The sequence below is a fragment of the Otolemur garnettii genome, unplaced genomic scaffold (assembly GCF_000181295.1).
Source record: "Otolemur garnettii isolate 467f Iridium unplaced genomic scaffold, OtoGar3 scaffold00060, whole genome shotgun sequence".
Lineage (NCBI taxonomy): Eukaryota > Metazoa > Chordata > Mammalia > Primates > Galagidae > Otolemur > Otolemur garnettii.
This window is the reverse complement of record NW_003852455.1, coordinates 2,538,634-2,550,702: the sequence shown is the minus strand read 5'-3', so window position 1 is coordinate 2,550,702 and position 12,069 is coordinate 2,538,634. Positions and strand designations below refer to the sequence as shown.

At 48.7% G+C, this 12,069-nt stretch overlaps 1 protein-coding gene across 1 annotated transcript in view; it reads right to left on the bottom strand.

Annotated features, from left to right (window-relative positions):
• TMEM44 (transmembrane protein 44) overlaps nucleotides 1-12,069 on the bottom strand; it is a 33,354-nt gene that overhangs the window by 8,245 nt on the left and 13,040 nt on the right. Inside the window, exon 9 of the mRNA XM_012806896.2 lies at nucleotides 7,478-7,636. Within this exon, the coding sequence (XP_012662350.1) occupies nucleotides 7,478-7,636 (159 nt within the window). The remainder of the gene's footprint in view (nucleotides 1-7,477; nucleotides 7,637-12,069) is intronic.

The following is a 12,069-nucleotide window of genomic DNA, read 5'->3' as shown; positions in this document are numbered from 1 at the left end:
GTGGCTGGCGCCTTAGCTGGTTGAGCTATAGGCGCCGAGCCAAGTACTTGTACTCTTAAAATGTGTATGCATTTCTTGGCACTCTTTGAATATATCATACAATCAAATTGTGCAAATGGCTTTTCTCCCTTAACATACACAGTGAGTGTTTCCATGTATCCTTAAATTGTTTTCAGGCCCATGATTCTATCACCTCTACGGACTTAATGCTTGTAGCATTTTAATTCACTGCGTTCCTACACACACTCTTCTATGCTTCTGCAATCGAGAAGCGTCCTATAGTCCTTGTCTGCTCAGCATGTGATCATGTTTCCTTCATTTCTGAAGAGTCTGAGGTATGTCTAAGTCACTGAGAAAACAGGGTCACTCTTTGCTCTTACATTTGGGGAGAAGTGACTTTCCCCAAGACTGGGGAGGTAAGACGGTGCTGGACTTAGATGAATTATAAAGTATTAAGGCAGGCCTGATATATACCAGCTTCAGTTCTCTCCTCTATTTTATTAAATAGATTTTCCTTTGACCTGGCACTTTACAGACTTCAAAAAATTATACCATATGCTTAAAAATTTCATCTTTTCTTTTTTTTAAACCCACACAATGTTTATAGCAATTAACTAGTTATGTAGCACTTACTCTGGATCAAATAGTTTCTGCCCCCCAAGTTCCCCGCACTGCTCTTCCTGGACTGGTGAGTGTGTGCAGGGGGGACTGGACATGAGATGGGGGAGATGCTCACAGGCCATGGAGTACTGATGCAAGGGCAAGGCTTTTGTAGTAAAATGTTCCCCAGTGACTGGTTTCTCTGGGAAGTTTACTCACACCTCTCTCTGTTCATGTCTGAACAGGCCTATCATGAACTAGATAAATGAGAAAAAAGTTGTGACCCACAGGAGATTGGCTTCTAAAGATGACACAGCTTCGCTTTAGAAATATCCTCAGATTGGAAGGAGAGGGTCTCAAAGGAGAAGTCGTGGTGTGTAAAAGTGACAGGCAGCATGGCATAAACCAGCATCTCCAAGCTCTTGTCAAAGGCCAAGGCCACCAGTGGGAAAGGCCTTGGCAGCCATCACTCATGTTCCAGACTGATTTGGAGAAAGGACTGATTTGTTCAAATGTGACTCCGAGGAACTGAAGAAGGGTCCAGGGAAGGGTTAAAAGTGGGGACAATCAAGTTTGATTCAGGAGTAGGGTTGCCAGATAAAACTGACATTCAGATAATACTCAAATAGTCAAATAATAGCACAGATAAGCAGCAAATGACTTTTTAGGGTAAGTACGTTCACCTGAAACTCAAATTTTGGTGGTCCATACTTTTTACCTGCTAAATCTGGCACCCCTACTCAGGACATCAGGAATGGTTTCCTGGAGGAAGGAGGTTTAGCCAGGGCCATGAAGGGTTGAAGATGACAGAAAGCGAGGAAGCCAGAGGATGGGAAAGCTGGCTGGATGCACGGGGAAGAACCGGACTGTTTGTATAGACAGGAAGTGACCTGGACTCCACTGTAGCAGTAAGCAGCCGCAGAAGGCCTTCAAGCAGGGAGGCCGTCAGGCTATGGCCGAGTGCTGGGGAGACGTTCTGCTGTGTTGTGTGTAGAGCAGGGGGTGAAAGGAGGCAGAGAGCTCAGTCAGAAGCTCTGGCACTGGGCCAGGTGGACGTAGTAAGGCTCTCACCTGGATTTGGGGCAGCAGATTGGAAATGCTTCTAGGGACTGAGGATATGGAAGAGATTTTTCAGAGAGCGGTGTCTGGGCAGACAGCAGCCATCACTGCTATGCTGTCAGGGTACAGTAAGACACTTTGCAGGTGGTCCACCCTTTTGTGTTCCTGGTGGAAGCCTTTCTGTTTGTAAGAATTGACTCAGTATAGTTAACCTCTACCTCCAACAACGCCCTTCAACACTTAGGGTCCCCTTGCTAAGTGGGACCTTAAAGAGGGCTCAGTCCAAAGCTGGGTTTCCCACTTAGCACTATGTGAACAGTGTTCCACTGTGTCAAAGCTCCTTCTCACTCTGAGCTTGTGGGGGCCTCATCACTCTCCCCGAGGTCATTAACTCTACTCTCAGGGCAGGTCCAGTGAGAGGAACAAGTGTTGCCTGGTCCCACAGCAACAAGGGTCAGAGCTGGAATTAGAGCTAGACCCCCACTTCTAGCCCTTTTTCCACTGTACCACGAGGAGCACCTTGGATGGTCTTTCAAAAGCCAGCAGCACCCCACTGACTCTCCCAATCACTCTGCGGTACAGGGAGGGAGGTCTCACGATTCCCCTTTCCACAGGGAGAAACTAAACCTGAGAAGTCAAGCATAGGCCCAAGGCCCAGACACACGCCCCTGGCACCTCTGACTCCTGGGTCAGGGTTCTTTCCCCTGCATACCCCCTTTTCCATTTGGGGCCCAGTAATGTCTCTTCTTTATACACATTTTTTTCCCCTAAAGGGACAATTTGGCTTTAAGAATGTCGAAAGGAATCTGTCCTGGTCCACAGGTGCTAGAAGGATTTGGAGAGGGAATAAGCAGTCTTGGTTATCAAAAGTCTTAGGTACACGGCTAGGTGCCTATAGCTCAGCGGCTAGGGCGCCGGTCACATACACCAGAGCTGGCGGGTTCAAACTCAGCCCAAACAACAATGACAACTACTACCAAAAAATAACTGGGTGTTGTGGTGGGCGCCTGTAGTCCCAGCTACTTGGGAAGCTGAGGCAAGAGAATCTCTTAAGCTCAAGAGTTTGAGGTTGCTGTGAGCTGTGATGCCACAGCACTGTACCAAAGGTGACATAGCGAAACTGTTTAAAAAAAAGAGCCTTAGGCACAGATTAGAGGGACATAGGGGCCTGGGACCTTGCCCTTTCCAGATAGACCTCCTGGCATTTGGGGCTGTTTTCATGCCACACATAGGCACTCTACCAGCACCCCCTACACGACTGCACCAGCCCCCAGTCATAGTCATTATCCAATACACAGACTGTGTTCCAAGGACAGAAACAGGGTCTTTGCAGATACTTATAAAGGTTGTAGCAGGGTGTGACACTGCTGGCAAACACAGAAGGAAACAAATGCCTACAAATTCCATTCTCTTTTTCACTAGGGTGGACTCAATTGTTTTTTTTTTGTTTGTTTGTTTGTTTTGTTTTTTTAAATCTTAGAGGCTATAAAAGAAAGAAAGGTAAAAAGGCCCAAGGGCAACAGCCTCCAGGCCTTTCACAATACAAGTGTTTGGTCCTTTGTCAGTTTTTTTTTTGTCTGTCTGTGACAGAGTCTCACTTCTCAGCTCACAGCAACCTCAAACTATTGGGCTCGAGTGATTCTCTTGCCTCAGACTCCCAAGTATCTGGAACTAAGGCTCCCGCCACAATGCTCGGCTATTTTTAGAGATGGAGTCTCGCCCTTGCTCAGGCTGGTCTTAAAACTGTGAGCTCAGGAAATCCACCCTCCTTGGCCTCCCAGGGTGTTTCCAATCTCTTGCTTACAGAGTGCTAGGATTACAGGTGTGAGCTACAGTGCCCGGCCCTTTGCCAGTTTTCAAAGTATCTTCCTGCACACACATCCCTGCTCTCCTTTAAGTAAAAACTAGGGTGAAACGTGGTGTCATTAGCAGTTCCAAAGCCAGGGCTTTGTCAGGCCGGCCCTCATACTGCAGGTCCCAGCTGCCCTAGAAAGTGAGAGGCCACCCCCGTAGGCCCTGCTTGCTCTGGCCTCTGCTCCCTACATGTAGACCCCGGGCATAGGACTCTCATTCTGCATCTGTTCAGTGTCCCTGCTGGCTGTGCTAGGAGTGGGGCTGACCTTGTGTTGAATGGGTGGCAAGTAGGTGAGTGAGTGGATCACAGTCTCTGTGGGGTATGCAGCTCTTGTGGAGATGTCCAGAAATCTGCACAGCCCAAGCACATGGACTCCCTGCCTGGTTGCTGGCCACACTGACCTTCTCATGTCATTTATCTGGTGCCCTGACCAGTCCGGCCTGTGGGATAGGTGGGAGAAAAATGAAAATAACCCAAGTTCTCTCTCCACGCAAGCTTCTGTGGCTGCCAGGGTTCTGTCTCAACCTCTGTGCTGCCACCCGGGAATTATGTGTAGATCCCAACATTTTATCCTATTATGTGTAACTCCTTCAATCAGTGTCAGAGCCCAGGTGACTGGAGAGACGCCTGGGTAGAGTCCATTTTTCTCTGCTGCAAAATGGGAATAAAGGTAATAAACAGGGTCCTGTATACCTCCTGGGTACCAGTCTCTGCCAAGGCAGTAGAGTGCAGGGGGGAACAAGAGAGGCTTCGGAGCAGGCAGAACTTGGTTCAAATCCCAGGCCTGCCACTTCTATTCATCATCCTTATGTTTTGTTAAGCAAGCGACTCAAACTCAGCTCCAGCCACCCACCTCAAGGCTTTTAAGACAAACAGTCCTAGTAAAGTCCTAGGGGTGTCCAACCTGCAGGCTGCATGCGGATTTCGTGAGGACTGTTTTGCTTATCCGTGGTGTCAGATATTGCGGAAATTATGCATGGACCGTTTTTTTCCTCATCAGCGGCCATCAGTGTTTGTGTATTTAACGTGTGGCCCCAAACAACTCTTCTTCCAATGTGCAGCAGAGAGGAAAACAGGGTGGGCGTTCCTGGACCGCCCCGTCCTAGCACGTGATGTGCACACAGTCGCTGTTAGCGATGAGCACTGGTCCGCTTATTCGTGGGTACCACTCACCCCACTTCCCCAAGTGAGCTGCAGCAAGGAGGTATTCAAAATAGTCAGTCCACGCCCAAGAACGTGGACGTCAACCAACATCTCAGAGTTAAGATGTCTGTTACAAAATGACAGATGACCACAGAAGAGAGAAACACATTGCCTTAAAGACACAGAGTGGCTCCCAGGCCCGGGCGCTCAACAGTGTGTCCCAAGAGAGTTTTCCTATCAGCCCAAGAGCTCAAGCAGCAGCTGCAGGGGTTGGAAGCCCACACAACAGAGGCAGCTGTGGGAAGGGCAGCCCACCTCAGAGGAAGCAGCCTGGTAAGCCTGACGGGGGGTGGATACCCTGGGTAGTCTGAGCCCAACACCTGGAAATATCTGGATTATGCTTTTCTTGTGAGCAAGAGAAGTCATGAACCAAAGGAAGTGACCACCTGACACGTTGGCATTAATCTCTCTGCTTCTCAAGAACATGGCCTAGAAAAGTGAGACAGAGGTCCAGACTCCCTGCCCTGGTCAGTTTGCCAACGAGTGCACCCTGTCAAGTGGGGTCAGGCTGAGCCATGTGTCCTCCTGTGTGTGTCTCTTCAGATTCCCACCCTCAGAAAATGTTTCCTGAATGAGTGACCCAACAGCCAGGGGAAGCACTGTGACATCTGCTCAAGGACAGGTTCTGGCTCACGTTCTGCCACAGACGAACCAGGATTTTCAAGGAATATTGCTTCAAGAAAACAGAACACGACAGGCATGTCCCAGTCCCACCACCTGGAAGCAGCTATGGGTTGGTTAGTGAGCTTGGGGGTTCTTTTTAACTTCCTTCCTTACATTTTTCATATTTGCCAGATTTTCTACCAAAAACATGGATTGCTTTTAAGAACGTAAAATACAGATGACCGGAAAGTCCACTGGACCATATACCTGAAGAATGTCTCCTGCTCGTATATTAAACATTCTATTTTGGAAGCCATACAATCCTGTTCAACCTGCTACCGGGGTTTAGCTAAATGTTAGGCTATCTCTTTACAGGATCCCAGGGGCGTTGCTGTTGGTAGTATGTGAAGCAGGAAGTCTGTGCCAGAAAATAGAAGGGGTTAGGGGTAATTAGGCAGGGGCAGCTGAGCTTGGAGCCATATATGAGTTCAACATGGGCAAAAGCATTGATTTCCATTCGCCCAATTTAAGAATGTGACCCCCCCGCCCCTTGAAATTTATGTATTTTAAGTAGTAGATTTTGAGAAAAGACGGAACAGAGGAGAGGAAGAGCAAAGAATACAAAACAGAGAAATGACCTAAACATGCTAAAACTTTTTTTGGAAATTTTCAAGTTTAGCGTCCAATTGTTACCTCAGTTGAGGGTGGGTGGAAAAATCGGCCCTTGTTTCCTCTGAACAAATGTTGCTTCCTCCTCTCTCCAGCCCCTCCCTGACTCAGCAACTCAATTGTCCCCTCTCACTGAATGTGCTTTGGGGTCAAGCTCATTCCTCTCCCCATTAGCCTTAGATGTCTGCCAAGACTGCTGATTCCAGGCTGCCAAGACATGGGCCTGGGGTGCCCTACACATTCTAAGGCTGGATGCAAGAAATACACAGAATGATACAGAAGATGCCCCCAACGGATGCAGAATTCCCTAACTCAAAACCAGCTCTCAACGACCAGCTCCATCTCAGGACGGAGGGATGGAGAAAAACAGAGGTGACCCAGGCCCCACAGCTCCCCAGGCTAGGTGGCCAACAGTAGAAACATGTTCAGGGCACTTAAGAAAGAAACTATTACTCTCTGGGGGGCGGTTATTCTTACACCTTACTCCCTGGGTAGGCTTCTAATCTCTAATCCATGAAAATGGGGCCAGAGTGGGAAGGAAGGTCCAGAGGACCGAGAAGAGTCCACGGCCAGGGCAGAGTGCTAGGTGAGGGCAGGGAGCTGCGTGAAGCTGGCCAGGCTATGAAAGGTCTGGAATGTCACACTGAGAAATCCAGACTTCATCCCACAGTCAGTAGCTCTGAGTTTCAGATTTCAGGGTCCAGTAGAAGTTCAACAAATTTGGGGGACTTAAGATGGCTAACTGGTTATTTTGCCAAATAAGGCCATTCAAACCCAAACCAAAAACTCAATGCTGCTTGCTATCATTTTAAAAGCTGGGAGGACACAAACTTAAAATGAAAAATAATCCTCTCTCTACCACCACAAAAGACAGCTGGCGACCATCTACTGACATTCAAGTGACCACTACACCGTCCTTACTGTTCTCACTTTCCCGTAGACAAACAGAAACTTCCTCACTGAATGGGGCTAGGAAGCACAGCTGGGGGACCAAGAAAGCTGGGACGCTCACACCTGAGTTACGCCTGTTTGTGTATCCAAGATATAACACGTGTTTTGTTTATAGATACAAGACCTCAAAATGAGGTAAAGTTTATGCAAGTGCTGGGCACGGTGCCCAGCACAGGCCCCCTGGGTGTGACACCTCTAGCACAACAGGATGGAGCTGATGTTCCAGGCGGGGAGGGGGTGGGGGGAGCTTCCATGGCCAAAAGGGCTTGGGAAACACCGAGACTTTCAAAAAAGTACTACTATTCGTGCACTGACTGTGTAAGTGAAGACTAGACTTCAGTATGCAGTGTCCTCCCAATGTGGTGGATTCTCAGGACTGATACAGACTGTGGGGGGAGCCTTTGAGGTTCGCTTGTTATTTAGCATGCGTGAGGTTAATGAGGGCAAGATTAGAGGAGAGCCATGCAAGCCGAGGAGCACCTGGCAAGTACGGCCAGCGGCACCCACACACCCACCCGCCAGGTGACAGCCCTGTACCTCCAGGTCAGAGTTGATGGAGGAGACCTCGGAGGAGCTGCTGGAAGACACTCGGGCCCGGATGACCTGAACAGGTGGGTAAGAGGGGGGCTCCTGCAGGGGTGCATCTCCAGTGGTCGTCTGTCCGTCACCAGGAAGCCTGGTGGCACTGCAGCCCGCCTGCGATGAGTGTGGGAAAGGACAGTTAGTTTCCTTCTTTATTGCTGAGCTGCCAAAGCATTCGCATTCAAGAACTTCAGTATGCAAAAGGCATGACGGGGTGTGCCGGACAGCGTCCACTGGCACTGCCCTCTCCTGGCCCTCCGGCTCTCCTCCCCACAGGCAGCCAGTGCTCAGTTTCCGGTGTGTCCTGGATAATCTATACATGTACAGTCAGATGCACATATGTGTATTTCCCCTATTTCCACAAATGGTGGCATGTTCTACACTCTCTTAAGCACCTTGGTTTTTTTCACCAAACAATATGCCTTAGAGATAGTTCTGTGTCAGAAGTTTTGGGGGGTTATGGTAGCACTGTAGGTGTTTATCATCTATTTAACTAGTCTCCTACTGGTGGACAGTTAAATCAACCTCTTGCTTTTGCAATCAACAATGTACATCCAAGATTTCAAGGAATTTAAAGGATATATTCCTAGAGGTGGAATTGCTGGATTGAAAGGTACATGCATTTAAAATCTGGGTACTGCTGTCAAAAATGCCCTCCATACAGTCTTTACCCATGCCCATCAGCAGTGTATGAAAGTGAGCTGGGAGGGTTTAGTGGAGGAAGAAACTTGTGAGATGTTCTTCCTATCTATCATCTGAGACCAGCACTTCCTCACGGTGTGTGTGTGGGGTCATCAGAGATGAGCTGGACTTTCCAAGCCACGCAGGATTCAGGTCATTCCACGGACGTGTGACAGTGGACCAACATCTTCCACTGATTACTCATGTGACCTCAGAAAGCATCTGTCCTCTCTCAAATCTCAGTTTCTAATCTATAAAAGGAGGGTGATAATCCTTGCTTTGTCTCCACTAAAGGGGTGTCATGGAGCTCAGATGTAAATGCCCTGGACAGAAGAATGGTTACGAGGACTGGACCCCAAACCAAGCCGGGCCCCAGCCCTCAATGGGTTAAGTGCACAATTCCAGGTGACACTCAGCTGCACAGACAGAGACAGCACGCAGAAGAAACAAAGGCAGCATTCTGGAGCAGCCTGGGAACACAGGTGAGGTGCCACCCCGCTGCCCACCTGGGAAGGAGGCGGAAACAGAAAGCTCTGGGCAGGGTGGGGAAGCAGAGTCTCTGGAACAACAATGATAAAGTCTATAAATTCCCAGGGCCTGACTACACCTGAGTCAACAGACAAATGGGGTTTTCAGACCTGTAAGCCAAGTTCAATGCAAATGATACACAGGGCCCTACGCCCTACGCCCTTCTGTCCATCTCAAGGCTCAGCCTGAACGACAGGGCTGCTCTCCTTGTAACTGCTGGAAAATCCCTCCTTAGGACCAGCACTTGGGGGGTTGCTGGGAAAACAAGGGGGCACCTCTGTTGCTCCTGTTACCCATTTCCAGATGGCCATCTAAACAGGATACACAGTAGTGCACACAGAGACCTGTCTCACCATAGCCTTGTCCACTGGGACATCGTTAACTGAGCAGGTACAAAAGGGCAGCAAAGCACATTCTCTCAGGTCCCAGAAGCAGCAGGTTTAGTTTGAAACCTTGTTCTGTGATTCTCTAACTAAGGGATCTTGGACAAATTACTTAACCTTTCTTTACCTCAATTTAAAATACTATTAATTGTTAATAAAATAATAATGGAAATGATGGTATCTATTTCATAGGGTAGATAACAGCAATTTTTAATAGTAATGACAATCGCCCATTTATCAAGTGCTTAATTGGCCACAGTCATCATGCCAAGTAGGAGGCTGTGCAGCACAGAGGTCAATGGCACAAACTCAGGCAGAGACAGGTCTGAATCCTGGTTTTACCACTGACAAACTGTGTGACCTCCATGCGTCCCAGTTTCCCTATCTATAGAATGAGAATAATACCTCCGGGGTTGGTTGTGAAGATGAAAGCTAATAGACGTAAAACCCTTAGACTAGTTTTCTAGCCCATAACAAGCACCACGTAAGGAGCCAGTATTTAGCCCTCAGTACATAGGCTACATGGAATGAATAGCATCCATAGGAAGAAGGGAGTTGCTTTCTCCCCTAGCTGGTCAGTGGTGCTTGGGCTCCCTCGCACCCCCTGGTGGACACAAAAGGAAGAGGCTGTGTGGAGGCTAAAAACCAACAAAACTAGCCAGTGGGTTCCAGTGGAAGAAGGAACATGCTCTTGTTTTGTCTGTCCCTAGCAAGAATCCACTCAAGAATCCACCGCAACAGTTACAGTGAATACAACTTTTGACTGTTCTTTTTCAGGAGTTCCATAATTTGACTTGGCGCCTGTGACTCAAGCAGCTAAGGCACCAGCCACATACACCTGAGCTGGCAGGTTTGAATCCAGCCTGGGCCCGCCAAACAACAATGAGGGCTGGCAACCAAAAACAGCTGGGCATTGTGGCGGGCGCCTGTGGTCCCAGCTACTTGGGAGGCTGAGGCAGGAGAATCACTTGAGCCCAGGAGCTGGAGGTTGCTGTGAGCTGTGATGCCACGGCACTCTACCCCAGGCGACAGCTTGAGGCTCTGTCTTAAAAAAAAAAAAAAAAGAAGTTTCATAATTTAAAACTTTCTAAAAATTAGCCAGGCATTGTGTTAGGAACCTGTAGTCTCAGCTACTTGGGATGCTGAGGCAAGAGGATGGCTTGAGCCCAAGAATTTGAGGTTGTGTGAACTATGATGATGCCATAGCATGCTACTCAGAGCGACAGACTGAGACTTGGTCTCAAAAAATAATAACAATAAAAAGAAAAGAAGGGAAATGAAATAAAAATATAAAATAAACTTTCTAGTGCAGCTAGATGCTGTCAGAGTTCCTGTTTTTCCTCCACACAACCAGCCTAATAGAGGCCGTCATGGGCTCCTAATTGTAAGCATGCTCTGAATCTCTCTGAATTTCATTACATCAGAATTATTTGCACCCAATACCCAAGGAACAACAACAGCAAAGAGCAAAACTATCCCCAAGCACCAGTGTGTGCAGCTGTGCAGGGCGCCACCACTAGACCATGTTTCAAAGCACCTGTTTTCTGAGAGCCCAGGACAGTGGTGCACTAGGGTCAACAAGATGGGAGACAAAGCTTATAGCTCAGCAGGAATCACCAAAACAAAAACAAAAACAAAAACAAAAACAGCCTAAGATAGTAATAAGTGCTTTACAGAGGATTTAAAGAGGTAATAAAATAGAGGACTAGGACAGAGGGGTGGAGGCTACTTGGCAATGGTGGCTGGGGAAGGGCTTCGGAGAAGGTGAGGTTTTCATCAAAGTCTGAAGGATAAAAAAGAGGTAGGTGTGTGAAAACTAGGAGGAGGAGCATTCTGGGCAGAGGAATGGAGGCAGAGAGAGACGGCCAGGTGAGGACAGGCAGGAGGATGGCCACGTGAGGAGGCAGGTGGGAGGATGGTCAGCTGAGGAGGACAGGCGGGAGGATGAACAGGTCAGGAGACAGGAGGGAGGATGGCCAGGTGAGGAGAAGGGGCCGAGCCAGAGAGGAGCAGCCTTGGACTTGCAGAACCTTGGAAGTCTTCTGTAAGGAGTTAGGATTCTATTCTGCCCGAAATGGAAAACGAAATGTGATTTACATTTGTGAAAGAGCTGCTGCTGGTAGCAGCTGAGAGGAAGGCCAGTGGGGAGGCTCCAGACCTCCTTTAAGGAAGCATTCACAGGACTCACAGATGGGCTGGATAGGCAGGGGGGTGTAGTGAGGGAAAGAGAGGAATTTTTGGCTTGAACCACTGTATGGACAAGTGGTGGGTCTGGGCATGGAAATCCAGAATTCTGTGTTGGACACGGCAAGTGTGAGACACCATATGGTGACGCTGACTAGGCAGCTGGGCCACCAAGACTGGAACTGCAGGGAGAGAAGGATGGGGACCCAAACCAGGGAGTCAGTGAGAGCTAGCATTCAGAGTTAGGGGGACCACCAGAGGACAGCAGAAGAAGGGGGCCCTCCTAGGACTTGGGGCACTCCTGCCCTAAAGTCAAGCTTACTGGGAGGAGCCAGAAAAAGCTGTGAGGAACGTACCACCTGGGAGGGTGGCAGGAAAGCCCAGGACAGTGGAGGGTGGGGCTGCAGAAGCCAGAGACAGTGGCCAGAAGAGTCGAGTCTCAATTAGAACAGAAATGACTGGATTTAGCAACTAGGAAGTTACTGTTGACCTTGATAACAGTCTCAGCCAGCTGTTCTCAACCTGTGGGTCGTGACCCCTTTGGAGGTCGAAGGACCCTTTCACAGGGGTCGCCTAAATACATCCTGCGTATCAGATATTTGCATTATGATTCATAACAGTAGCAAAATCACAGTTATGAAGCAGCAAAGAAAATAATTTTACGGGCTCGGCGCCTGTGGCTCAAGCGGCTAAGGCGCCAGCCACATACACCCAAGGTGGCGGGTTCGAATCCCCAGCCCGGGCCCGCCAAACAACAATGATGGCTGCAAC